The sequence below is a fragment of the Fundulus heteroclitus genome, chromosome 19, assembly GCF_011125445.2.
Source record: "Fundulus heteroclitus isolate FHET01 chromosome 19, MU-UCD_Fhet_4.1, whole genome shotgun sequence".
NCBI lineage: Eukaryota > Metazoa > Chordata > Actinopteri > Cyprinodontiformes > Fundulidae > Fundulus > Fundulus heteroclitus.
Window position 1 is genome coordinate 10025083 of NC_046379.1, and position 27903 is coordinate 10052985.

The 27903-nt window shown below is 39.4% G+C and overlaps 3 protein-coding genes across 6 annotated transcripts; 2 read left to right on the plus strand and 1 right to left on the minus strand.

Annotated features, from left to right (window-relative positions):
• The first annotated feature begins 480 nt into the window (after positions 1-480).
• On the plus strand, positions 481-19680 carry LOC105917189 (serine/threonine-protein kinase Nek9). Of its 2 annotated transcripts, XM_021310339.2 has the most exons (24): positions 481-1258; positions 2353-2530; positions 2602-2657; positions 2743-2813; positions 4413-4518; positions 4656-4787; positions 4885-4995; positions 5101-5165; positions 5254-5304; positions 5396-5588; positions 5693-5837; positions 5946-6146; positions 8685-8731; positions 9240-9401; positions 10274-10382; positions 10468-10629; positions 10749-10916; positions 11008-11061; positions 11141-11328; positions 12593-12751; positions 12874-12969; positions 13057-13110; positions 18044-18252; positions 18330-19680. In XM_021310339.2, the coding sequence occupies exons 1-23, from the start codon at positions 1073-1075 to the stop codon at positions 18224-18226; spliced, it is 2877 nt and encodes a 958-aa protein (XP_021166014.2). In that variant the 5' UTR covers positions 481-1072; the 3' UTR covers positions 18227-18252; positions 18330-19680. The 2 variants fall into 2 exon arrangements, with proteins under 2 accessions (XP_021166014.2, XP_012707380.2); XM_012851926.3 differs by having other exon boundaries at positions 482-1258; positions 18044-19680.
• Positions 19557-24172, minus strand: LOC105917213. The gene is made up of 3 exons (XM_012851955.3): positions 24041-24172; positions 21766-23124; positions 19557-19966 (listed from the first exon to the last, which is right to left on the minus strand). Exons 2-3 carry the CDS (start codon positions 22975-22977, stop codon positions 19892-19894), a joined length of 1287 nt encoding a protein of 428 aa, XP_012707409.3. The 5' UTR covers positions 22978-23124; positions 24041-24172; the 3' UTR covers positions 19557-19891.
• On the plus strand, positions 20878-27845 carry acyp1 (acylphosphatase 1, erythrocyte (common) type). Of its 3 annotated transcripts, none has more exons than XM_036151114.1 (3): positions 20878-20970; positions 24478-24565; positions 26855-27845. In XM_036151114.1, the coding sequence occupies exons 2-3, from the start codon at positions 24485-24487 to the stop codon at positions 27068-27070; spliced, it is 297 nt and encodes a 98-aa protein (XP_036007007.1). In that variant the 5' UTR covers positions 20878-20970; positions 24478-24484; the 3' UTR covers positions 27071-27845. The 3 variants fall into 3 exon arrangements, with proteins under 3 accessions (XP_036007007.1, XP_036007006.1, XP_036007005.1); XM_036151113.1 differs by lacking the exon at positions 20878-20970 and adding an exon at positions 24228-24381; XM_036151112.1 differs by lacking the exon at positions 20878-20970 and adding an exon at positions 24229-24377.
• The last annotated feature ends 58 nt before the right edge of the window (positions 27846-27903 follow it).

The window sequence follows — 27903 nt, forward strand, 5'->3', positions numbered from 1 at the left end:
TATAATTAAGACAACAATATTTATTTATTTATTTAGTTAGTTAGTTAGTTTTTTTAACTTTTATTTAGACAGGTAATCTCATTTAGACTTGTTCTCTCTTACAAGTAGGAACACAATAAGAGTATTATCTTGATTTAAAAGTGAGTTGACATTATATATATGATCGTATATATATAATTGTATATATATATATATATATATATATATATATATATATATATATATATATATATATATATATATATGTATAAAGAAAAAAAAAATATATATATATATATATATAAATTGTATATATATATATATATATATAATTGTATGTATACATATGTATACATATGTTTATGTATGTATGTATGTATGTATGTATGTATGTATGTATGTATGTATGTATGTATGCATAATGTCTATGTACGTATGTACGTGTGCGTGAGTCGTTTCCGGTTATGTGCTTCAGGAAGTGACGCATTAGCTGTCAGTGTTTTGTTGCTCCGAGGTAGTTTAGCTCGAGCACTCTTTGACTTTTGAAATTTAACAAGTAAAATGTGCTTCACACAATGGAACGACAATCCCCATGAAGTTTAAACATGTGTTTATGTCAGCGGAAGGTGGCCTTCCTTGCTAACCGATTAGCTAGATCAAGTTAGCCGTTACGAACCTACCCGGAAGTTAGCTTTAGTCGTTTTCGTCGTAGAATCCTCCATGGCCCGTTTAAAGCTCTGGTATTTTACTTTGAAAGTCCGAAGAAAAGTTAGCTGCGCTTCTTCGCTCTAGCACATTGGACTTGATGTTTTTTGTAACTAGTGTAGCTGCACTCGTTGTTGTTGTTTTCTTTTTTTTTTTTTTTTTTTGCTACGATATCTATTTGTGGCGGTGTGTGTGTGCCACATGCGAGGCCTGGAGGAATCTGGTCGTGCTTTTTAGTTGAGCAGCTGCTTCCTCTGGTCGACGGGGCTAACATGGTACATGCGTGCGCACTTTTACACAAGTATCTCAAAAGGTGTTGTCGCTAGGGCCTTGTCGGGTTATTTGCTAACCCCTCTTGTCTGCAAGTCAACAAGATCCCTGCGCAGAAATGTCTCTGGGCGAATACGAGCGACATTACGAGTCGCTGAACTCCGATCTGGGCGGCGAGTCTGTGGGCAGCGAGCGACCCCCTTCAAGCGCGTTTAATGGCGAAGAGGAGAAGCTGCATTACATTCCCATCAAGCTCCTCGGAAAGGGGGCGTTTGGTGAAGCTACTCTGTACAGAAGAACCGAGGTAAGTGGGGCTTAGCATGACAAACCGATGCGTGTGATTTACAGCCTTCAATGCACTTTGTTTGGATATTTGTGCACAGACAAGTATGTGTTTGTGAACTGGGAGGAGGAGTTCTCAAGACCTTGGCAATCAAATATCTGAACAGTTGGTGGGGAGCATTTTTATTCACCAACCCCTAAATTGAAGTCGGTGCAACAACTGGTTTTCAGAATTAACCTGAATACTAGAGTCCACGTGTTATGGAGTGTAATCTCAGTATAAATACAGCTGTTCTGTGAGGGCCTCAGTGGTTTGAGGAGCGCTGATGAGGCACTGTTCCTGCTCAAAATGGGAAACGTATGACTGCAAATCTACCAACACATGGTCGTCCACCTTAACTGACAGGCCGTGGAGTGAGAGCAGTGGAGGAGCTGGAGAGATCCATGGCTCAGGTGGAAGAACGTTGACAGTCATGTACTTCATAAATCTGGATTTGGAGCGTCTGGTCTGCTCTTCTTTGCTGAATTGTCTTAATTCAGCCTCATTTGAGTTTTTTTTGCTATGATATCTCTTGAACCCCCATCCTAATTGGATTTGAGTCCATACTTTGACTAGGTCAGTCGAGAGCAAAATTCATAGTCTTATCAATTGAGTTAAGTCCTCCTGGTTAAAAGTCCTACCATCACACTATCAGCTCATTGTTTTATTGTATGATGTTGTTTTTCTGAAATGACAGATTTTTAAAAAAAGTTTATTATTATTATTTTAATAAAAAAAAAAGTTTATAAGAAAGCACATTCTTTATCTGGCACTGTTTATGATTGGTGCTCAAGTCTGCAGGGAGGTAAAGATGATAGCCCATGGATTTTAGCATAGTAGGACTTTATCAGTAGTTTTTGTTTGAGGTGACTTGATATAACCACGTGTATAAATGTTTAGCACTAAATATTTTTTTTTTCATGTAGTGAGGTGTCCATTGACACGTGGATGGATCCCCGTATATTTTTAGTTTTGGTCATATTTTGCGCCTCTTGGGTAATCACTTTAGCAACTCGAGTAACAAATAGTGGCAGCATTTGTTTGAGCCGCATTCATGTGTTCTGCACTGTTCCCAGGACCACTCCCTGGTTGTGTGGAAGGAGGTGGACCTGAACTCGCTCTCGGAGAAGACGCGGCGGGATGTCATGAACGAAATTACCATCCTCGCCATGCTGGAGCACAACAACATCATTGCCTACTTCAATCACTTCATGGATAAGAACACGCTGCTGATCGAGATGGAGTATTGCAACGGTAAGGAAGTTTGATGGTCCAGTCGGTGGACGGCTTTCAAAGAAGAATCCTAACTAGCTGTCTCCTCACAGGAGGAAATCTGAATGACAGAATCATCCAGCAGAAGGGGGAGCCTTTCGCCGAAGAGGTACAAATGCGTCATTTTGTTTATTTCAAATGCAGAAATTCTTTTTTGTTACTAATTTCTAAAATTTTTTTTTTTTTTTTTGCAGATTGTCATATGGTACTTGTACCAAATCGCCTCAGCAGTGGCCTATATTCACAAGGCTGGGGTCATACACCGGTAAGAAGTTTGCTCTTTTATTGAAAGGATCTTGTAGGTCACGTGTTTCCTTGAACCACTGCTGTCTTAGAAACCTCACAGAAAAGTAAAGTACCTTGCAAAATTATTCATATCTCTTTAACTATGTCAACTGCTGTCTTGTTACAATAGCGAATCTGAATGCATAGCAATGGGATTTAATTTGATAGATCTAACCCTCTGCAAAGTTTTTGCTGACATTTTGCTATTAAACAAAGCTCTTTCATGGGGGATTTTCGATTCTCTCTTCCTTGATTGAGGTCTATATTTGTCATGCTATAATTCTTTTTTTTATTTATTTTGTTTTGCTCAGTATTCCTGTAATTCTCCATCAGTCAATGTATCAGAAGCGTGTTTTTGCGACCGCAGTACCTGTCCCCTGTGACGCACATAACCGTGTGTGGGGAGAAGAATCCGGCACTTGGACAATATGACGATATAAAAACAGAACTGAGACAAAATGTAAATTTATTTTTTTTTGGTTCATTTGAGGAATCGTTAAAGGATTTGTATTCAGGTTTGTTTCCTGTCCCACATGACATTTTGCTTTAGGGCCAAAAGTTCATATTGTTTTTACTCTGACAAAAGCACAGTCTTCCAGATGTTTGCTGTGTGCCATATATGGCTTCCAACACTGCAAAAACTGAACTAGAAATAAGTCAAATCTTCTCAAAATGAGTGTATCTGTCCTTGATTTGAGCAGGTAAATAAGATGATCTGCCAATGGAACAAGATTTTTGCACTTAAAATAAGAACAACTCATCTCCATCGTCTTATTTGAAGTGCAGGATGTCTAATCATCTTATTTTAGGGGTCAAAATACTCATTCCATTGGCAGATAATCTTATTTACCTGCTCAAAGCCAGGGTAAATACACTAACTTTAAGAATATTTTACTTATTTTTAGATCCGTTTTTGCAGTGAACAAACTGCATAAGGGTCTTGTAGCGTTTTTCAGCATTAGTTGTTCCGATGACGGATACTTGCAGCTGAGCTATGGATTACTGCAGCTCCTCCAGAGTAACTTTGAGCCTCTTGGCTGTTTCTCTCCTCAACGCTCTTCTTTCCTGGTCTGAAAGTTTAACAGGATGTCTGTTTTTTTTTTTTTCTTTGTTTTGAAACTGGGCCATAGTCTTACAATTCTTTTAATGATAAATTGAACAGTACTCAGTTAGACCGGCAAAGTTTGGGGTATTGTTTTATAACCTCACCGTTCCTAAAACTTATCCACACTTCTTTGGTTTTCATTGGGTTGTTTGTTGTCCTTCACCGAAAAGCTGCACATATATGGATAATAGGTTCTTTTCACTTCATTGATGACTTCTGGAACGATAACGGTATCAGACTAAAGAGACTTTAATATAAAATGGTCGTAATATAGTTTAGGTTTTTATTTCTGAAAACGGTGCATCAGTTTCCTTTTAATTGTAAGTAATGCACCATTTTGTTATATACGATCCCAATTAAAATACCTTGAAGTTTGTGCTCGTGATGTGACAAAATGGGTGTGAATATTTTCGCGAGGCTCAGTAGATGAACAGTGTCTCTTAATTTGGTCTGCTTTTTTTTCCCCCCCCTTAGAGACATCAAAACTCTTAATATTTTCCTAACAAAGACGGACCTCATAAAGCTGGGAGATTATGGCCTTGCAAAGAAACTAGACTCTGAGTTTTCAATGGCAGAGACAGTGAGTCCCCCACAGTTCTCAAACATTTGTGTGACAGCATGCCTGCATTGTGCCTTCATAATTTACCTGTTACGTTACGGATGATGTTTAAGGATGACTCTTTCTCTCCTCCTCCTCCTCCTTCATGGTATCTCCAGTGTGTGGGAACTCCTTATTACATGTCACCTGAACTGTGCCAGGGGGCAAAGTACAACTATAAATCAGACATTTGGGCCATGGGTTGTGTCCTTTTTGAAGTCTTGACGCTTAGAAAGACTTTTGATGCCACGGTGGGTTTCTTTGGTTTATTGGGACTTGTATTTATATACTTTTTGCACTAGTTTCCCCATTATGATAACTTTCCCTGTGGTATTTTTGTCCATATAGAACCCTTTAAACCTCTGTGTGAAAATAGTCCAAGGAAACTGGACTATGGATGGGGACACAGATATGTATTCAAGTGGATTAATCCAGTTGGTGTACGAGTGCCTCAACCAAGTGAGTGAGGAGAATAATCAGTGTTATTCTGCATCACCGCTAACAATAAACAGTGTTGGGTGAAAATGGGGCCCATTTGATAATCATGTGACGTTTGTGTCGCAGGATCCTGCAAAGAGGCCTACAGCGGATGAAGTCCTGGAGAAGCCTGTGATCTCTGGCTGCCGTCGGTAAAACTATTTCCCCAACGTATGAGTAGTAGATTATTCCGCTTGCAAATCTGAATAATTGAATTGAAAAAATGTGACGTTTGGTTAGGGAGCTCGAGGAGCGAGTTATCTTGCTGAATTCATCAATAAAGAAACCAAAGTAAGTTCTCATTCGGTGTGTTAAATGTGAATTAAAAGCCTCCGTGCCGCCGTTTATGACCACTTGTTCTCCTGTTCTGTTGTTTTTCTAGGCTGAGCACAGTGAGCGAAACATCAGTGGCTGTGGTGACAACGCGATCGCGCGACGTTTATTACTGGGGCGGAGGAAAATTCACCCCCCAGAAGCTGGACTCGTTCAACGCTGGCAGCAGCGCCCAACACGTGTGTGCCGGGGAGAATCACTTTGCCGTGGTGACCGTGGAAAAGGAGCTGTATACGTGGGCTGTACGCATCAGTCGTTCACCTTAAAGCAGATGTTGCAATGCTGTTGCTTTTTTTTTTTTTTTTTTTTTTTTTATTTGCGTTAAAGGAACTGTTTGCATCCTTAGAATGTGCAAGGTGGAACCAAGATGGTGGGCCAGCTGGGGCACGGGGACCAGGCGTCCTACCGGCAGCCGAAAAGGGTGGAGAAGCTTCAGGGGAAGGCAATCAGGCAGGTTGCATGTGGGGCCGACTTCACTGCCTGTGTAACGGGTGGGTTAGAAATACTTTAAACAATTATTAAAGCAGTTTTCTATATGTGTAAAAGTCCCACGTTTAAAAAAAAACAACAAAAAAAAAACACGGCCTTTTCTTTCTCAGACGAAGACCAGCTGTACATGTTCGGGTCGGACTATTACGGCTGCATTGGTGTGGAGCAGGAGATGGGCATGGAGATTTTAGAGCCGGTGCTGTTGGAGTTTTTTGAGGAGCGCCACGTCCGCCAGGTTTCCTGCGGAGACAACCACGTTGTGGTGCTGACACAGAATGGTGGCATCTACTCTTGGGGCTGTGGAGAGTATGGTACGTAGGGGCTGCTGTCTTTGGTTATAGCTCAACAAAAAGTAGTGCATCATTAAGAAGTATAGGGGGAAAAAATATGGTTTTGAGTATTTTTATGAACATAAATATGGAAAAATGGGTCATTCTGCTGTCTTATGTCATCGATGCCCCTAAATAAATCAAATGCAACCTTTGAAGTCTCCCACACTGGAAAAAGGGAAGTAAAAACAAGTGGCCTTTTCTTGAAACAATTCGATAATCTGCCAATGGAATTAATATTTTGACCCCTGAAATAAGATAAGTAGATGTACTGCACTTGAAATAAGATGATGGAGATGAATCGTTCCTATTTTAATTGCAAAAATCTTATTCCATTGGCAGATCATCTTATTTACCTGCTCGGATTAAGGACAAATACACTAATTTTAAGAAAGTTTTGCTTATTTTTAGTTCTACTTCTGTAGTGCAAATTGTAAATAGAGTCCAGCTGTTTTGAATCCAGCTGTTCTGTGAAGGCCCCAGAGGTTTGTTAGAGAACATTGTGAAGAAACGGCATCGTGAAGACCAAGGAACACAGCAGACCGGTCAGGGAGAAGGTTGTGTAGGAGCTTTAATCAGAGTGGGTCTATAACACAAAAGGCCAAGCTCAGAACATCTTAAAGGCTCCTGTTCAACCTATTATTTCAGAGTATGGGCCAAACGAGAGAATCCATCTAAACTGACAGTGTGAAAAAGGAGAGCATTAATCAAAGATGCTGCCTGGAGGCCTGCGGTAAATGTGGAGGAGCTGCATAGAGCCTCAGCTCATGTGGGAGAATCTGTATGAAGCGCGACTACATGGCCTTTATGGAAGAGCAGCAGAAAAAAATCCTTTTTAAATTAAGGCTGCATCAGAAATGATTATAGCTCCTGTGTCTTGGCCTTTCATGGGGTCAACAGTAAGAGCTGTATCGTGGGGAGAAAAGGAGCTTCGGACTGCTGTGCCGATTTCATCCTTTACCTGATATACGTCATTATGCGAGTCAAAACCCGGCCTACAGCCTTCCGAAAATAAACTACAAAAACACAAGTTAGACAAATGAAGCAAACGGCTGAAGCGCTCCATTACACAAACCAAAACGTGTGTAGGTAAATCTGTACAGACTTTCTATTTCTAACAGTAATCACTTCAGTTGCTTATTGTCTTCCTAAACAGAGTTGACATACTGGGGATGGTTTTGTTTTATTTATTTTAATTTTATTTATATATTAGTTGTTTTTTTTTCCCCCTCGTTTACAGAACATGGTGTATATGCAAAATAAAACGACGTGTACAACATAAACAACTAATCAGTTTAATTTTCCAGGTTAACATTTGTATAGGTACATTATATTTCACCACATCGCAGCTGGTGATTTTATTGCTTCCTTTGATTTAAAACTTTACTGTTACACTAGTCGTCAGATCTTGTTTGCTGTAGACAACAAAGGCGGAGATGGCCAGATGCCTCTTATCCACATGGATGATCAACACGTCATTTAATGTGTGAAAGGGTAAACGGTGCTGCTTACAAGTGCACATGCTTTTTTTTATCAGGACATTTTCTTTAATATCCGTGAGGTGGGCTGTGCTTATACTTCATGTCACGCAAAGGATTGTGGGATTCTTTAGTGCCAGTAAGGGACACCCGTGAGTTCCCTATGCTAAAGGAACTAAGATAGGTGATGATTTCCTACCTCCTTCCTTAACGACTGTGCTATTACACCACGAATAGGGCTGAATTGTTCCCCACTTACTGATTTCACCCTAATTAAGAAAATTAAAGTTACCTTCGTCATATTGTAAATCTTTTTTTTTTTTAATCAGTAATAACTTTTTGCTTTCAAAAATATTGCTGTGGCAAAGCTGGGAGAGATGTACCCTGGGAGACTTACAGCTGCGATGGCAGTGAGAGGTGGTTCTGCAAGCTATTAACTCATTGGGATGATTACAACTGTACGCCGCACATTTCCAGTTTTTCCTGTTCAAATGAAATCATGCTTCTTCCATTTTATGGCTGTGCTCCGCTTTGTGTTGGTCTGTCTCTTAAAATATCAACAACATATATTCACTTTTGCCGTTGCGACATCACTAAATGGGGAACAGGGTTACCGACATCTACGACATTGTTGTGGTGTTGTAATCGTAGCCATAAGGTGGAGAAACACATCCCTTCAGTATGCTGGTTGGCTTTTTTTTTTTTTTTTTTGGTTCACTAGTTTATTCATTTATGTAAAACACTTTTTTTTTTTTTTTAATTACTTTATATTTAAAGCTACCTGCAGCTCCCAGTTAAACCACCATGTTGTATTTTTTTTTGTTTGCACTTTAAAAACAATGTAAAATCAATAAAATGTATTTATATAGCGCCAATTCATGACACATGTCATCTCAAGGCACTTTACAAAATCAAATACAAAAAAAGTACTCATTTTGTGTGTCGAAACAGATCATAATGTTTTTCATGATTTTCAATAAAAAGTGAACGGGGGGGGGAAGACAAAAGAACTATTATATATTTATATCTCTTTCTGTCACAGGGCGTCTTGGCCTTCAGTGTGAGGATGATTTCTCATCTCCGATGAAGGTAAGACTCTTGGAAGTTGGTGTTATTTCAAAAAAATATTCTGTTGCTGTTCCTTAACAGACTTAGACACCCCGTTTGTAAAAAGGAGCGCTACCGCAGGTCATTCATCCCTGCTGCCATCAGACTTTACAATGCTGCACTATAACTGCAATAACTAATGTGCAATTACTATTTAATACCCTGTAGTAACCTGTGCAATAATCCTGTTAAATAAGACACGTCAGCTGTTATAGTTATCTCATTACCTCTCTGTTGTTCTTTACCTGGTACCACTTTAATGTGAAACGTCAAATCCATATGTATATAAGTCACCTTTTAAAGTACATAAGTCATCTTAAATCTCTGCTTTATTTCTTTTCCTTTTCCTCTATCCACTATATATATGTGGACACACTGTATATACCTCATGCACCTTTTCCTCCTTTTGATTATTGAACCGATGTGACACGTGAATTTCTCTACTGTGAGATCAATAAAGTCTCTTATCTTATCTAACATCTTGTTTTAGGTGGAAATTCCTAGAGGTGCAAGCATTTCCTCTGTATCCTGTGGCAGCGATGGAACCTTCTTCCTGACAGAGATGGGCAAAGTCTTGGCGTGTGGAAACAATGATTTCAACAAGCTGGGGTTGAACCAGGGCATCGCCGGTATCAAAAATCACAGTGGAGAGGTATTAAGCTGTAGGCCTGTCCAAATTCTCAGCTGTCCGGGTCATCGTAACGGCAAACAGGCTTAAATCGGAGGCAACCGGATATTCGTTCAGTTCTTTCTAAAAACTTTCCGACACCTATCCAGGAGTCTTTGTCAGTTCTGGTTCAGCACTTTAGCAAGCTGTAGTTTGAGCGCTGCTGTTTTTAAGGACATGGAGGCCCATCCTCCTAGGCCAGGGGTCTGCAACCTGTGGCTCTGAAGCCACAAGTTGCTCTTTAGATCCTACCACAGTGGCTCTTAATAACTTTGGCTACAAATAATATTTTTATTATGGTATTTAAATGCAATAAGGATAATAAATGCAGGTTTGGAATAATTGCTTTTAATTTTCACTACAGACTGATGCTAAAAGTGCCAGTAATATTTAATTTTAAATCGATATTTTTTTTCCATTATGTTGGAAACTGTTTTTTTTTTACACCGTTATCCATAAATATCAACATCCCATCCATGCTCTTTTTTTTTTTCTAAAACCTCAAAACAGACATAAAAGGGCGTTTATTTAACAATGACAACATATTTCCTACAGTAGATCTTTATCAAAAATTATAACTAGTCTTTTTTCAAAAGACCAGGCAACATATGCGGCTCTGAACGAGTTTAATTCAAGTGGACTGTGGGCAAAATGGCTCTTTGGACTGTAAAGATTGCAGGCACGTGTCCTAGGCCATTCTAAGTAAATCAATGACCCTGAAAGAACTGAACAAAAGTCCGGTTGCCTCCGATTTAAGTTTAGTTTGCTGTTACTAAGCTGTACTTCTAGCTTTGTAATAGTAGGCATAAGAGGATGCAGGTATGTTCATGAGCTTTCTTTGTTTTACTACTTACCAGGCTTCCCAGAATATACCATACACCACCACACTGACCTTGGTCAAACAGCTGTCGCGCTTCAAAATCCAAGTCATATCCCCGGGGAAGGCCCATACAGCGGCCATTGATGGTACAGCGAAGAAACTCCGATGTTACATCCACTGAAAGGGGAATTCGGTACACTTTTAAACAATGTGTTCACTCTGGCCTTGCAGAACGAGGCCGCCTGATCACCTTCGGCTGCAACAAGTACGGGCAGCTAGGCGTGAAGGACTTCAAGCGGCACCAAGGGGTCCAGGTCCTCGTTGGACCATTTGGAGGGAAGAGTGTAAGCAAAGTGTCTTGTGGAGATGGATTCACCATTGCAGCCACTGAAGGTAAGAAAATATGGCGGCATTCATCTGCAGCTAGTTGGAGCTTTGTGTCATGCTTTGGTACCCCTTACATCAGATTCTTGGGTTATCAGGTATGTCGTACTTTTTTCTTCCCTTTGCAGACAATCAGATCTTTGCGTGGGGAAATGCAGGAAATGGGAGACTTGGAATGCCTGCAGACAAAGGGTTTGGTTCTGAGGTTTGCCCTGCGATGCCAAGGCCAATATTTGGTTCCCTTCACCATGTGCCCGATCTCTCCTGCCGTGGCTGGCACACGATCATCATAATGGGTAAGTTACTAGGAACATATTCAAAACATTAGTCTAACAAGACAAATCAGAAGAGCGTTATAATACATTTTCTTTTCTGCCTGTTTTCTAGAAAAGGTGCTCAACTCAAAGACAATTCGTTCAAACAGCAGCGGAATATCAATTGGTATGACTTTTATTTACCACCAGACAGAATAGTGACCTTTTGAGTGGCCTAATGGCTTCATATAATTGTCCACAACAAGGGCTTGGCCAGGAGGTGTCGGCTTCACTGGAGGACCTGGACATAGAGCCTGGATCAGACACAGAATGTCGCAGTGGTGGTCTTGGGGGTACCCGAGAAGTCAACACAGAGGGGGGCCTGATGGATGGACCAATGATGACATTTGGAAACCAGACCGGGGACAGTTCCTGTCCTCTGTGGCTGAGAAAGGTTGGCTATAGAGCAGCACTCATCAGAATTTTTGAGTCTGATCTTGGCTTTTTGATCTTATGATAATTGTTTCCCTGTAAGAACTATAAGAATACAATACTACTGTTATGTAACTGGGATTTGCTTATATTCTAAAACAAAGACAAGGAGATAACAGGATTCACAATTAATTAGCAATTAGCATAATAGGTGTAGCTAGCAGTATTAAAACTGCAGTCTCTGTGTGAATTCTGTAGAGAATGTGGATCCTTTCCGCTTTCGGGATGCTCCACGACAGAGGACGAACATTCAAAAGGATAAAACAGCAACTTTGCTATAGTCCGTTCAGCCTTTCTGTTATTTGCTGAAAATCTTGCTCTCTCACTCTCAAACAGCCTAAATAAACCACAGCTGCACCTTGGCGTGTCTCAGAAAATATAGTTTCCTTTAAAATGGTTTTTAGTTTTTAAACATCTCACTAAATCAACATTTCTTCAGTTGTCCAAGTAGCACACATTAATTCACTAATCAGAACGGGGTGGGAGTTTGATTTTCTGAGTGCCCGTTTTAGTAGCCTCGTGAGACCATCCTGATCTCGCGAGCTTTCAAGGTTTCACTCGCAGATCAGTCTGGCTACTTTCCGTTAAAGAAAATTTGGAGCAGTTCACCAAACAAACGTCCAATCAGCGTTGGCTTTGAGGCGGGTTGAGGTGTGACGCAACCGGAAGCGCGACAGTTCAGTCTAAAGAACATGGCGGCTTCAGCCGATGAAACTAGCGTTAGCGTGGCTATCGAGCAAGTTTTATCGGAATTACAGAGTATTTCTTTGCTGAGCTAACGAGCCTTTACCTGCAGCAGCAAGAGTAGCTTGGCTTGTGGTTGTGTTTTCGTCGTCGCTCGTTACAGAGCGACGACAAAGCATGTTGACGAGTACGTCATATGCTTCGTTGATCTGATTGGTTTATTTGGCCGGTCTATCACCAACATAGGCCAATCAGCTAACCAGTATTTTCGCCCCTTCCCAAAATTACTTCAACGGAAAGTTTCCAGATGGATATCCGGAGCAAATCTATCTGGCGGCGTCAGGTTACCGTTCTGGGGCAAGAGCTAATCACATTCAAAACTGTCTTATTCCGCTCAACAGTTGTTGTTGTTGTTGTTGTTGTTGTTTTTTTTGTCTCAAATTTGCTACCATTTATGTACCAAAGACTAAGAAGTCAGAAAAGGTGTCATCTGCATGGGGTTTTAGGTCTTTCTAATTGAAATATGTTCTTTAACCCAACAGGAGCTGGAGGATGCAGAATTTATCCCAATGCCAGAGGAGTCTGACCAGTCTGTTCATGACCGGCTCTCCTCTGTGTCTGAAAGCGTAACTCGGCCGTATGAAGAGCTGAAGGAGCTCAAGGCGGCAGCAGACGCTGTAAGCAGTGAGGCAGGACTGGCGGTAATGTACCTTCCATTTCTTTTCTTAATGTAGACAATAAACAGTGACTTTTTTCTTTTTTTTTCACAATACTGCTTTTCAAACTGTGCAATCTCTGAAGATTTATTTTTGCGCCTCTGCAGACCAGACAGGTGAGCTGTGATAAAGGCAAATGTTCAGATGGAGCCTCAAATGGAGAATATGGTGCATGCTGCAAGGCAAGCAGCGACGTGGCTCAGGTATAACTTTTAGTCACTCACCACTGCAAGTCATAATCTATTTAATTCACCCAAGAGCATGAATGACAATCTAGCTCGCTTTTACAGCTGAGAGAAACGATTGCCATGCAAGACAAGAGGATTGAGATGCTTGAAAACCAGGTAATTTATTTTTCCTCCATAATTTCTCTGCATTGAACATAAGCGGCAGTAAGGGTACAGTTGCATCTAAAGGTATTCAACATCTACTTCAAATTAGGTTTATTGGAAAAATTCTGAATTGTTCAGCTGTTTGCAATAAACAAATGACAAAGGCACTGTTTAGATGGTTACTACTAAAAGGATTTTATCCAAATTTAAGACTAAATCCTGTTTTCAGAGACTACTGCAGTCTCAAGATTATTCAACACCCTGATTGAAATTACTCATAGGAGCCCACATTTGTAAAAATCAGATGTAGCTTCAGAACATCTGATGTGATCAAGGCCTTTAATAGTGGCATCAAATATGTTTCAGATGGAGCACCTCAAATACCTGGACTGCAGCAGTAAACTCTCACTGCATGCTAGAAATGTGGCAAAGTCATAAGAATTCTCCAAAATGTTCATAGACTCTATACTGCAAAAACAGAACTAAAAATAAGTAAAAATTTCTTAAAATTAGTGCATTTGTCCTTGATTTGAGCAGGTAAATAAGATTATCTTCCAATAGAATGAGTATTTTGACCCCTAAAATAAGACAATTAGATATACTGCACTTGAAATAAGATGATGGAGATGAGTTGTTCCTACTTTGGGTGCAAAAATCTTATTCCATTGGCAAATCATCTTATTTACCAGCTCAAGGTGCAGTGTATAATTGAAACAAAAACAAGAAAAAGTGTAAGAAAGATAGTTGAAGCATCGTATGGTAGGTACTATTATCATCCAGCCCTACTAACTTCTCAACCGATTTATAGGCTTAAAGGTAGAGAAACAGTGTTTACACCTGGGCATGGGAGAAAGAGAAGCCGCCCAACAGCTGCCACAAGACTCCATGCTTAAACTCTCAATATATAAACCACAACTGACCTTGAAGCTAAAAGAAAATCACCACCAGTTGTTTAAAGCTAAATAAATAAGGCAAGGCAAATTTATTTATATAGCACAATTCAGTACAGAGACAATGCAAAGTGCTTTACATGATTCAAATATAGGAAAATAAAACAGAATAAAAGCAAGTAGGGATAGAATGTAGAAACAAAAAGGACATTAAAAACAGTAAAAAAAAAATTAACTAGAACAGTCAAAGGCAATTTTAAACAAATGTGTTTTTAATCTTGATTTAAAAGAACTCGGCTTTCCGCGTGAAAAATAAGCCACAGGAGTTTTGGGATTGTTTTGTTGAGTGATGAATCAAGGTTTCAGGCAGATGCTTTCTCCAGGACTAAACACCTACATTGTTTGGAGGATAAAATGAATGTAATCAAATATTAGTGAATCGTGGGATAAAATGTCCTGAGGTGTCATTGGACCTTCAAACCGGACAAAGGCCACAAACCGTTCCTCATACTCCACTGAGGCTTGGATTCAAATGAAGTTTGGAAGATACCAAAGTGGCCATGATAGTCACATCCGTTTGCCTCCATTGAAAAAATCACTGGTGGGATTTGAAAAAACCTGGTTGCAGCACTCAAATTCAAGAATATTGTTGGAACTGAAGGCCTTTGGCCATGAGGAATGGGTCAAGGTTCCCCATGAGGCTGTCAGAACCTGGTGTCAGACTGTGGTCAGCATTTACAGCAGCTCGTAGCAGCAAAAGGGAGCTCTACTAAGTACTTAAGATGCTTACCAGTGTTTCCCATACATAGATTCTACTTGGACAGCACCTCCCAAGTAAGACCTGCCCAAAAAGAAAAATCACCCCCACCCAAAAAAATAAAATAAAAAAGGGTTTGCTTTTTACACAGCATATAGCCCTCCCTCAGCGATGCATCCCACAGCGATCAGCAGCAGCAGCCTACTTCATGCTCCTACACCTGACTAAAGCTGGTGTTTTACAGCTAAATAGATTTTCTCCCACATTATAGGACTGACTGTAATATATAAGGTAACAATAAGGGAGGCCTACGTAGTTGCTGAGGCCCACAATTTCCACCATGCAGAAAACAAGGATAGAATCGTGTATATATATATATATATATATATATATATATATATATATATATATATATATATATATATATATATATATATATATATATGTATATATAAGTATGTGTATATGTATATATGTATATATATGTATACACATATGTAAATATATGTTTTTGTACATTGTTGTTTATATATTTATAAATGTTAAACATATATATTTAAATGAATAAAATGCAAAATATTTCAGCACATGACTTTCTCAGTACTTCATATTTTTAGAACATAACATAAAAGTATATGGCATTTGACATTTTAAAAGTCTTAAGCCCCCCCTGAACATGAGAAAATCCTTGTTATTCGATGCTGTAGCGCACATATTCCCTAGTTACTGGGGGGAAATAGGGAGTACCAATATGGCGGCTGGTGGCTTCAAAGCGACTCGTTCAAACAGACGGTGATTAGCACTCCAGTGTATTATATAGCTCAGTGGTCTGGATACTCTCCGTTGAAGAAAATTTGGAGCCGTTCACCAAACGAACGTCCAATCAGAGGCGGGTTGAGGTGTGACGCAACGGGATGCGCGACAGTTCAGTCTAAACAACATGGCGGCTTCAGCCGATGAAACTAGCGTTAGCGTGGCTATCGAGCAAGTTTTATCGGAATTACAGAGTATTTCTTTGCTGAGCTAACGAGCCTTTACCTGCAGCAGCAAGAGTAGCTTGGCTTGTGGTTGTGTTTTCGTCGTCGCTCTGTTACGAGCAACGACGAATCTGATTGGTTTATTTGGCCTGTCTATCACCAACATAGGCCAATCAGCTAACCAGTATTTTCGCCCCTTACCAAAATTACTTCAACGGAAGGTTTCCAGATGGATATGCGGAGCAAATCTATCTGGCGGAGTCAGGTAACTACCTAGTTGCTGTGGCCCATAATTTCCACCATGCAGAAAACAAGAATAGAATCGTGTATTTATTTATTTATTTTTTTGCAGTAAACCATTAAACCCGCGAATCTATCAAACAAACAGAACTGCGGGGGGGGCTCCGCACGCAAACACGCCGTCAATTTGAAATACGAGCGCTAGCAAAGAGCTGCTCGCTTTTCTGAACACACAAGTGCAGCCAACTAAAGGCTCCCTCCCACAGACTTGCGGATGTGAGTCCAGGCACGCAAAGCTCTTATTTTTTACGACCGCGGTCAAGTTCAACCAGGAATCTGCTCGGTGGGATGAAGTCTTCCCATCAGACAGTTTTATTTGTCTCAGAGCAGATGCACTGAGCTGCTCCAAGCAGGCCACGGACGCGCGCCATTATACGATTATCAGCCTCTGTGCCTGCTGGAGAGCGGAGTACTACCCCCCCCCGCTTTGTGCCACTGGCAGAAATTCTGGGAAATGTAGGAATTTGTCATTAGAAATGTTGGCGATTGATATGCTTGACTATGAAGGGTCTGTGGACAGTCCCCGCGGCTCACGGTGTGCGCACAGTACGCCCGATCAGAACCGGCTGCAGAAACTAATTAAAGAAGGCCTTTCTATGCTTTCAGGGGTGCACACTTTTTAAGACAACATTTTATTTGCTTCAGGCTGAACAGTGGCCACTACAGTGCTGCAAAAAAGTGATCTCAATAAAATCCTAAAATCTAAAAATGTGTTGCCAACTGGCTTCTTTTGAACATGTGGGGCGGGAAAAATAGCTTTGGGTGGATTGTTAAAATTTGCTTTTCACAACATTTGGTGATTTTTCTTTTTGTTTTTTTTCTTTTGTTTTTTTAGAAATAATTATTAGGAAAATTATAATGAAAATAGTTGTCATTGTGTGTAGAGAGAATTTTTATATTAGATTTATAAAAAACGTGATTGGGATATTGATGCTGTGTGTGGGTTGTTTGGCTGCCTGATTGCACATTTAGTGGGGAGCCTGTATGTGGGACCTTTTTTTCTCTACTTCAGTCCAGTTGTGTGCTAATGGCATGTTCTTTATTATCTGTATAAAACTTCTATTCAAAGTTCAAGAGAGGTTGAGATTTGAGCTGGATTTTTTTGCAGTTTGGTGGGTTTTACATGGTGTTTAAGCTTGAAACAGTCAGATCTGGCAACACTGTGTAGTGCCGTGTCCATTCAATCAAGCGTAAGCCTAAACAGACGCTCATGAGCACTGCTGTAGGGCTGAACACTGACTGAACACTGCAAAAATGGACCTAAAAATAAGTAAAATGTTCTTAAAGTTAGTGTATTTGTTATTTTTGAGCAGGTAAATAACATGATCTGCCAATGGAACTAGTATTTCGACCCCTAAAATAAGATAATTAGACATCCTGCACTTGAAATAAGAGGATGGAGATGAGTTGTTCCTATTTTAGGTGCAAAAATCTTATTCCATTGGCAAATCATCTTATTTACTACACACAAACTCTGAATTCAAACTCAACTCTTTATTCAACCATTTTTTTTTTCCAAAACTGAAAGTTTTTAAAGAAAAAAGAACGAGTGCTCTCTGAACTCTTTAAAGGGGGCGGGGCTTGGTTCCTGGGTCTGCACTGTGATTGGTTGGGAGGGAATAATGACTGTAATATTAACCTACATGGCTACAATGCAAAAGGAAGGAAAACTGTTATTATATTGAACTTTTTATTGATCCTTTTTTTTTTTCTATCATCGATATACGTCTATCGATCGATATCTATTGTTATTGAATTATCATCCAGCCCTACTAACTTCTCAACCTATAGGAAACACTGATTACAATGAGTCGGTGGAATTTCCTGGGTGCATTAGTTATTAAAACGGCAATTTTATTTTCCAGGTTTAGAGACCACTATTTAAATGTTTGTTGTTTTATTTGTTCACTGCAAACAACCAGCAGTTTAGGTGTTTAGTAAATAATCCTAATGGGTGGCGGGAGTTAAGTAGCATTTCAACTGTGTAACTAAGTCCAACTGTGTACGTTTGCCATTTCTAGATCAGGGAGCAGCAGAAGGAAAATGAAAAGCTCTGGGCAGCAATCAATCGCTCCACGCTTCAAGAGAAAGAACGAGTCAGAAACGGAAACCGTCGTTCTGAACCGACAACGAGCAAAGGAGGAAGTGGGAGAAGATCCGGGTTCACAAATCATGGGGGCAGGTCTGCTGGAGCCAGCGTGTGAGATTAAAGCCAGCCACCAAGGCGATGGTATAGTTTTACATAAATAATATGTATTAATTGTAGACTTTTGTCCTGGGTGGATTGATCTAGCTTAGTTTCTGCAGGTTGACACGTTGGCGGGATTCAACAGGATCCAGCAAAGCTCTTAATGTCTGCGAGAGACAATCTGAGCACTGAGTTGTGCTTTTTGTTTTTTAACGGTTTCAGCACTGAGTCTTCAGTTTGTTTTTGTTTTTTTTTTCTCCACATAATAGACAAGATCAGCTCCTGTGAACAGAAAGCTGGGTCCCACATGAGAAGGAGGGCAGCTTGCATGCTAGCATCATCAGTGTGAACACAAAGCTTTTGTTAAGAATCACACATTTTCACTGTGCCGGATCATCTTCAGTGGCCTTAACAATATAGCTTCTTAGAATATATATATATATTTAACAACTTGCCTTACACAGTTAGACTATATGACTTTTAAAAACTTGCATGTTCTGTTTAAAAGAAGTTGGTGTGAAACACAAAACTACTGATTTATTTTTGTAACACATGTTAAAGCCTTTATTAAATGCCGCATGTTTCTGTTTACCTTGGGAGTTCTGAACACTTGAACGGTGTTTCTAACATGCGGTCCTTATAACATCTATATAATCCTTCTACAAGCTTTTCAAGCCTTTTTTTTTTCTTTTCTACCTTCTGAATATGTATTGTAACTTTCTCTGCATCATTTATAAAAGCAGACCTGTTTTATTGTATTCTGTATTTTATTTTATTTGGGAGAGGTTTTTGTTTGTCATTTATATCTATGCAGACATTATGTACAAAACATGTCCATTTTGCCTCTGGAGATTGAGGCAGCACATTCATTTGCATGTTAGACAATAGGCTGGAGATTTAATAATTTTACCATTTAAATATTTTATCTTGGGTTACTTGTCCTTTTCTTGCCATTTTAACAGCTGGTTTTACCACATAGCTCAGTACAATATTGTTTTGTACTTTCCCTTCTGTTCTAAATTTACTTCACTTCCATTTTTAGAGTTGACATGTAGAACTTTTATTCATTAAAAAATACATTTTTTTTAGTATGTTTGTTTACTCTGAGCACTTTATCTCTTACCCTTGGCGATTTTAAGGGAAAACGTTGTGAAATGTATGACCAGGACTTTTTCTATGGCTGCAAAGTTGATCAACCCTGACCAATGGGGATCTGAGCTGTCTGCCGTTTCCACTTGCAGTATTTCTATGCAGTAAACTGATGCAAACCATTGAATTTAAAACGGTTGCAAACATGACAGTTCTGTGCTTTAGGTGAGATGTTTTATTTGGTTGTATTTTTTTTCTTTCTCCTCTCTGTACTTCACCGACTGTGTTTTGACTATTATTGGTCTGTCCATATATATTTCATCATCTTTGTGTTTAGTGTAAAAGCCAGAAATAAAACAGCTGAAAATGCCTAAAACTGAACATTTTATTCAATAGTTTTCACATTCTTACAGAAACACTTTTTTTTTTTTTTTTTTTGCAAATAAATTTGTTGAGAACTGAGATGTTCACACTATAATAAGATAATATGTTGTTCAAAAGAATGATTTTGAAACAATATGAGGTGATGGAGACAATCTGATGGCAAGAGATCCAAAGGGCCATCCTGTCTTGGTTTGTATCGTCTTGGCCTTTATTTTCCAGCCAGGTGTTGATCCTTGGGGAGGTTATATCTTTTTTTCTTGTGGTTTCGTCTTCTTGGTGCAACCTGAAGAAAAATGCATAGAATATGTTTCTGAGTGCCAGCAACACGCTTTACATTAAACATTTGCAATTTAACTTCAACCAGAAACCCGGCTATACAAATGTCGACCAAACCCAATGAGAGAATGTAGTGAAATCATCTCTAACTTTGTAAACTTCAGAGTGGACCTGATATAACTTGGGTTATGTGCCTATGCACGCTTTCTTTTTTTTTTTTTTTTTTTGCAAGAACGATCGATAGTCTGGTTTGTTTTCACCTTTCCCCATCTACGACACTCCTGATGCTGTCTCTGACTCAGGAAGGTTTAAGGTAAAGGGTGCAACAGATGTAGCCCATGTTCTGGATACATGTTCGGATAACCAGTTAGTGGTTAGAGACGGGACCCTTGCATCCTGAGAATGCTGCAAGTTCCCTGACTGTGTCACCTAGCATGACCCTTAGCCCACAATACACCCCAGGCATCTCACAATAGCAGCCAACAGCTCCTTGATGGATGGGTTAAACGCAGAGGATTAGAGATTTTTTTTTTTTTTTTTTAAAAGCTGCAACCCATGCCTTGTAACTCCCACCCACACAAAAAAAAACCTCTGGAATGGACTTGGCTATACAATCCTTCCAATGCTGTGGCTTGTTTTCCGTTTTTGAACACACTTCTTCCTTCCACACAACTTTCCCTTTATCTCCTTCCAACTAGCTATTCTAATCAAAAGTCTTCAGCAGTTCATCCCCACAGAGACGAATTCAGGGGTAAATGTGCGTTTTGGGAGACCGGGTCCCTATTCAGAACGCCGGTTTCATTTTTCCACATGCGAGCCGCATCTTTTTTTAAACAGTGACGTCGTAGCTTTGCCTCCCCCTGTAACCCGCACATGCGCCTCACTCTCACAAATGACAACAAAGATGGCGCCGTCCGGTGTTGCGGTTTTTGTTGTGGTTGTCCTCGGACTCCTCCTGTCTAACGAGCCCGCTCTACACAGCGTGACCCCCGTGTCTGCTCCCACGCCACGGTGCTGTGTTGTTCGCTTCACACAAGCTAAAGCTGTCTGCTCGGCGCATGCGTGCCTGGTGCTTTTTTTTTTTTTTTTTTTTTTTGCACGTTTCTTTGGCAGTGCCACATCGCCACCAAGGGCCCAACACACCTACTGCAGCCTTTTCAGTTGCCTTTTTTTTTTTTTTTTTTTTTTTTTTTTACTGTTTATGAAAGTTTACCGCGTTTGTCTCCGTCTGGACAAGGCCTGAGCGACTCAAAAAAAAAATAAAATAAAAAAAATAAAACCTTTGCAGGTGTTTTGACTGATTAGAATGTGACACCACGAGTTTCCAATATTTAACTTTTTCACTATCTAATTTTCTTATAGACACTGACTTTGGGGTTTTTCATTATACCATCAAAATGACAAGAAGCAAATTTGGTGAAATGTTTCACACTATGTGTACCGGATCAACACCACTTTCACTTTCTGAAACTGGTACTAAAAAGAAAAGAAAAATACTTATCAGGATGTTTTAATTGTTTTCAGATGTATCTTTATGTTATATTAAAATCACCTGAAAAGATGAATTTTGGATTTACTAAGTTTACATTATCGAATGAACAAAAATAATTGCTTGAAGTACCCTAAATAGTATGCGAGTTAAACTTGTTGAAGCTAATCACGGAAATAAATTAACTTTTTGATAGCCTGATCTATTGAGATGCGCCTCTGATATCAAAGACCTTCAACTGTTAAAAGTAGGCTGGACCTAGAATTAAAATCACTCAATAACTTCACACCTGTAACAAAGAAACATCACAAGCGTACCTCTGGACTTTCGCTCCTGATGTGAGTTTTCCGAAACTCCTCTATGCTTGTTCCTTTAATCCTATGAGCAGACGTGTCATAAACTGGACGAGAGCTTTTCAGTTTTGCACAGACCCGGGTGTGTGCCCCCAGCCGGTCAATTTTGAACTTCCTGCTGCAGATTTTGCAAGAAAGCATCTGGAAGTGGTCATCGGCCTTGAGGCTGACTGCGAACTCTGCCTGTTGTTGCTCTAGCTGTCTTTGAGAAGATTTAGAAACAAGTGGTGGAGCTGCTTCGGTAGTCGGTTTTCTTACTGCATTTCTTTGGGTTTCTGTGTTTTTTTCATGAACGGGTTCCTGAAGACTCCTCTGGCGTAGATTCTGTTTATCTGACCCACTGGCGTTCTTGTGCTGCATTTCTTTGTATTTCTTCTCTATTGCCCGAGTTGTGTTGCTGAGAGAGGTCTTGCTTAACTCACTGGATTTTTCAGATGTTTTCCCCAACTTTTTGCAACATTTTTCACCTCCAGCTTCTCCTCTGAGTTGCTGATTCTCATTCTGGAGTCTTGGTGTATTGGGCATGCTGTTCAATCCTTTCTTACTGACTTCCCATCCAGCCCGTTGTACTTCATATGTATCCCTTGTTCTGTCTTCAGTCCCGGCATCTTCTATACTTCCTGGTATTAGAAAGTTGCCATGCCTGCCTGCTTCTGCCATCTCCTCATAGTCCGGCATCCTGGCTTTTTGAGCCTTTTCCTCTTTGCTTTCTCTGCTGTGTGCCCTCTTCTCTTTGCTCTTGAACACGTCACCTGTTTTTGAGTCTGCACTGTCTCTCTGGATGGTATGCCTTATTTTTTTCTCAACCTTGCCCAGCTTCTCCTGCAGTATTAGCTCTTTTGCATGAATTGCTCTGGCCATCTCCAGCTCTCCACAGGGCATCCTTTGGGAGGATTTTCTTTCTCTGATCTTTACGGTGACATCAGAAGGATTTTCTTTAGGCAAAAAACTGCCTCTTTGTTGTGATGAAATACAAATGTTCGCAAAATCATCCAAACCAAGAGGGACTTGTGTCTTAGGTGGCCGTCTGTGGATTACCGGCTTGTTTGGAAAAGGATGATCTGCTCTGTCTTTCTTTTTAGAGACAACATCTGACTGTGTGCCTCCAGAGTCACACTGCTTTTGAAAATCCGGTTGTCTTGTGAGACTGCTCCAGTGTTCGTCATTGTTGAGCATCTTGCTGTACGTGCCTGTGCGGATGCTCGGTTATCCGAGTAATCACAACAACAAACAGAGAAACAGGCTTCAGAAAAAGCGAGTAAAAGTCCGGTTGCCTCCGATTTCGGCCTGTTTGCTCTTGTGTGTATTTCCAATCAGATGTCTCTGTAAGTGTATCAAAAAGAGGAATTTGATAAGACCACAGCAAAAAAAGGGTCAAATCTTTTGCACTTGACTTTTTACACAAGTTACAGGGCCTTGTAAAAGTATTTAGATCCTTAAACCATTTCACATTTTCTTCTCTCGCAACCACAAGTTTCAGTGTATTTTATTGGGATTTTATAGAAAGACCCGCACAAAGCAGAACATAATAGTGAAATGGAAGGTAAAGTGAGGTATAGTCAAACTTGTTTAAAAAAAAAAAATTCCAAAGATTTGATGTACATTAGCATTCACCTTCTTTTACTATGATACAAGCCTCTGGACCTTATCATAGCTATTCAGTAAAGAAAAGAATGGACTAAAACGAAAAACAAAAGCAGTATGTAGTAGTCGTGTAGTTATAATTGCAGTGGAATATGGTTCAATATGTACATTTTACTTTGTGTTGGGTCGTCACATAAAATTCCAGTAGGATGCCCAAGGGTTTGTATTTATACAGTGACAAAAAGTGAAAACGTTAAATGATTTTTGCAAGACACAGTACTGAGATGCTGCTGCTTAGCACCACTTTAGATCCGTTTGTGTCCTTATTCTTATGGAATTTCACAAAGTCTTTAACACAGACAGAGATTAGCTGTTGTGCCACTCTAGATATTTTAACTTTGCATGATTCTTGGCCATGCATGCAGTTTAAAAGCACAGCAGTATGAAAAGGTTAAAGTTTTGAAGTAAGTTACAATATTTTTCAAAAAACTAAGCAAACTAATACGAAAAAATGTATACCATAAGAGAGCTAAATGTAAGTACGTTACAATCTATAAATAAACAAAAAGAGAAAACCGTAAGTTTATCGTCTTGAAGGGGTCTTATCTTTACGGTTTAAACAATGTCAAATAAAAAATATGAGCTCTTTACTTACCAGTTAAAAACGCATCAATTACACATATTTCAATCAAAGAATGTGGTGTAAGTTGGAGATGTCTCCGCTTTCTCTATTTTCCTCCTAGTAAAAATAAAAAACATTCACCCTGCACCGTGTTCCCTGGTTGCCTAGAAACCAAGCCTCTCTCCGATTGGTTCGTCATACGTCACTTCCTGAAATGGAGTCCCGTATGTTTTAAAATCGAGATCATTCCGTGCGGGGTGTTTTTTTCGGTTTACGTTTATATTTGGCAAATGAAAGGTTGATTAAATTGCTGGAACCGAGTCCCTTATTGATCCTGGACACATCACACAGGCAGAACTAGAAACACGCTGTAGGTAATCGTATTAGCTTTGCGTGGCGTAGCTTTAAAATAGCTCTGTGTCGCTATGAATTTCACTCATTCACAAATATTTCTTTTCTTTTTTTTATAGGTCCGCTATGTCCGGTGAAGATCTTATTTCTGTGGATTATGAAGTTTTTGGCAAAGTGCAAGGAGTTTTTTTTCGGAAATACACTCAAGTGAGTTTGACATTGATGGCAATTAAGGCCTTGTTTGTTTCGGGGAAAGGAACAAAACCCAAACCACGATGACAATTAGCCTGTTTTGCTTTAGTCTGTCTATAATCTTAAAATGTGTTTTGATTGCTACCGATATCCATTCATGTCCTGTGATTGTAGTAGTCTTTGCTTGATAAGGGTCACTTGACACCAAAATGTGAGACATATGGTGAAATTTTGTACAGCCAGAGATCTAAACTAAAGCAAATGATCAACAACTGTATCATGAAGACCAAGGACTACACCTGAACAGAGAGAACATTTTGGAGACGTTTAAAGCAGAATTAGGGTTTTTAAAACAATATTCAAAGATTTGAACATCACACAGGGCAATCTTTTTTTTTTTTAAATCCATCCTTAAAAAATACTTAGATTGTGCCACAACTGCAAACATGCCAAGACATGGGTGTCAATCTAAACAGACAGGCTGACCAAGGCAAGCATTAATTATAGAAGCAGCCCAGAGGCCCATAGTAATTCTGGCAGAGCTGGCCAGGTGGGAGAATGTCGACAGGACAAGTATTAGTTATGCACTTCATAAATCTGGCCATTATGGAAATATGCCAGAGCGATATTCATAAGATGTCCCATTTGTGATTTGACACAATTCATGTGGAGGACACGGCAAAAAGGGGGAAAAAAAGGTGCTCCGGTCAAAAGGACTAAAATATAAATCTTATGATATATATGAATATGAATTTTCTGATTGAATTTGCTTTGGAAAGTGCCTTGAGATGACATGTTTCATGAATTGGCGCTATATAAATAAAATGTAATGTAATTGAATTATGACCCACATGCAAAATGCTTTGCCCATTACCATGAACCCACCACTCCAGCAGTGAGACATAGTATTGGCAGCATCTTGCTTGAACTCAGAAGCTGATCATAATTAACTGGAAAATGCATGGAAAGCAAACAACTGGAGACTGGGTCAGAGGCTCACTGGCCAGCAGGACAACAACATGAAACATATAGCCTGGAGTGCAAAGGACTGGTTTGAAGCATGTTAATGTCCCAGGCAAACACTATATCTAAATTCAAATAGGAGTCTGTGGCAAGACTTGAAAACTGATGTTCACAGACACGCCATACATTTGATCTGAGCTTCAGATACTAGACATAACAATGGGTAAATGTGGTGGTCTGTAACTGTACAAAGCTTGTGGATACCCTGAGCCTGAACAGACTTGCAGCTTTAGTTGCAGATTAAGGACAAAATACAAATGCATACTTTTCAAATTAGTTTGCATTTACAAAAAAAAAAAAATAGAACTATATATTTTTTAAGTTTCACAGCTACTTTGTTTATGGCCCTCACATAAATCTCTTGTAAAATACCTTGAAGTTTGTGGTTGGAATGTGACAAACGGAAAAAGGTCAAGGGGTATAAATATTTTTGCCCCTCTGTCTTTGAATAAAGAAAAACAACAACTAACTCTTAAAGGTGTTTAATCTTGTTTCCGTTAATAACTCAATGGTAATCTCGTTAGCATAATTCATTTAGATTCTTTTTACTTATGCAAAAACAAATAACCATATTCAAATTTATGTCTGCCATAGTACCCATACTCATAATTAGTCCAAAATGTTTTATTTAATCCTGTTTAATTTTTTTCCCTTGAAAAACAAGGCAATTGTTAGAAAAATGTGTATCTAAGGAAACCTTGAGATTGTATAACAACTTGTCAAAATCAAAAACAAAGTTGCTCACTTCATCCTTTTTCATGGAGCGTTTTAGGCCTTTTTGTGCCATGTTTAATGGAGTGGGTGTGTGCGCCTAATGGAGAAATACTGGGATCTGGTTCCTCACATGAGAGTATGCCTCCTATTCTATTTTTAGATACGCAAGGACCTACAAGCAAGCCTGCAGTCTGAGAAATATTCTGTTGGAGAAACTATTGGTTTGTCAAACTAGGATAGAGGTTGATCATTCAGAGATTTACACTTGACCAAATCAAAATTGTTGTCTTTACATTTCGTTTGAATGGTCACATAACAGAACTTATTTACCAGACAGTGTAATTAACATAAACTAAACATGTTTGGAGAGTTTTCACAACCGATTTTATTTGATGTCCCTGAAGTAAAAAAAAATCTCCTTAGGGTGGAAAGTACCACATAAATAGAACTGTCAGAGCCCTCAGTGTGAATGAACATGGTACTTTCTGTAATATCCAGCCTGTTTGCTGAGTTGTTACACTAATTTGCTCACCTATTTTTTGCCATATCCCTATAATCACTGTCCAGGCCGAGGCAAAGAAGCTTGGCCTAGTTGGATGGGTCCGAAACACAGAAGCAGGAACTGTGGAGGGGCAGCTACAAGGTCAACGCAGCAAGGTGGAAAAAATGCAAGACTGGCTGAAATCTACAGGGAGCCCCAAGTCTCACATCACAAAGGCCGAGTTCAAGAAAGAGAAAACTATTGAGGGCCTAGAACACTCATCTTTTAATGTAGTCAAATGAAATGATCTATTCTCTGCTTGTAATATTATTTATGCTACTATTTTTCAACTGATGGTATTTAAAGCACTAAAGAAAAAATATATGCATTGTATGTTTGAACTCCTAAACTTCATCAGCTCATTAAATGCTTTTAATTTAAAATGCCTTGAACAGGCTTCTCATGGCTAGAACGGCATTATCCTAATGGAATAACTTGATGAATGGGATATTTAGCAGCTTGGTTGGTGATAGAGGTAGGCAGCAACCCTGATTTAATGTTTTAATGTTTAAATATCTATTTTTTTCTGGCCTGCTTAAGTAAAGGTTGTGGTTGTTTGCAAGTATACCAATGGATTGCAACATTTTAGACAGAATGGCATTACCTTCTTTTTAAGTTATTAAAAGTGTGCAGTGGGTGTCAAATATTTGTGCTACCCTATCAGAGTTCTTCTTTCAGCTGGCAAAGTGTGCATGAAAACACAATAAAATAAACACATTTCAAGCCAAAATACACTTTAACCATTTGAGTAAAGTTGATTTTATTGAAGAAATGTACAAAATTTGCAGAATCATGTTTTGGGTTTTTCAGGTTTTAATGCATATCTGATAACCCTTTGCTCTAGCCTAAAACCTAACATCCATGTTCACACTGTCGACAGTGTGTTGGACATTTGATATGCAAGTCATGGGTATGGTGATAAAAACCGGTGCTTTATGAAGTCAAATGAAGGGATGGGAAAAAAAGGAACAAATACTCTGAGGAAATATTAATAAAGATGATATGTCTCCCCATTCACCAAACTGTTAGTGGCTGGTTCACCTCAGAATAAATGTTTTTTTGGGAAAAAAAATTA

What these genes read in the sequence shown, in the direction of transcription:
- acyp1 (XM_036151114.1), top strand. Translation starts at nt 24,485, where the DNA reads ATGTCCGGTGAAGATCTTATTTCTGTGGATTATGAAGTTTTTGGCAAA. An exon ending in TTTTTCGGAAATACACTCAA is followed by an intron (nt 24,566 to 26,854) that starts GTGAGTTTGACA and finishes ATCACTGTCCAG; the next exon opens with GCCGAGGCAAAGAAGCTTGG.
- LOC105917189 (XM_021310339.2), top strand. Translation starts at nt 1,073, where the DNA reads ATGTCTCTGGGCGAATACGAGCGACATTACGAGTCGCTGAACTCCGAT. An exon ending in CTTCACTGCCTGTGTAACGG is followed by an intron (nt 5,838 to 5,945) that starts GTGGGTTAGAAA and finishes TTTCTTTCTCAG; the next exon opens with ACGAAGACCAGCTGTACATG. An exon ending in ATTTCTCATCTCCGATGAAG is followed by an intron (nt 8,732 to 9,239) that starts GTAAGACTCTTG and finishes ATCTTGTTTTAG; the next exon opens with GTGGAAATTCCTAGAGGTGC.
- LOC105917213 (XM_012851955.3), bottom strand. Translation starts at nt 22,977, where the DNA reads ATGCTCAACAATGACGAACACTGGAGCAGTCTCACAAGACAACCGGAT. An exon ending in TCAGGAGCGAAAGTCCAGAG is followed by an intron (nt 19,967 to 21,765) that starts GTACGCTTGTGA and finishes ATTTTTCTTCAG; the next exon opens with GTTGCACCAAGAAGACGAAA.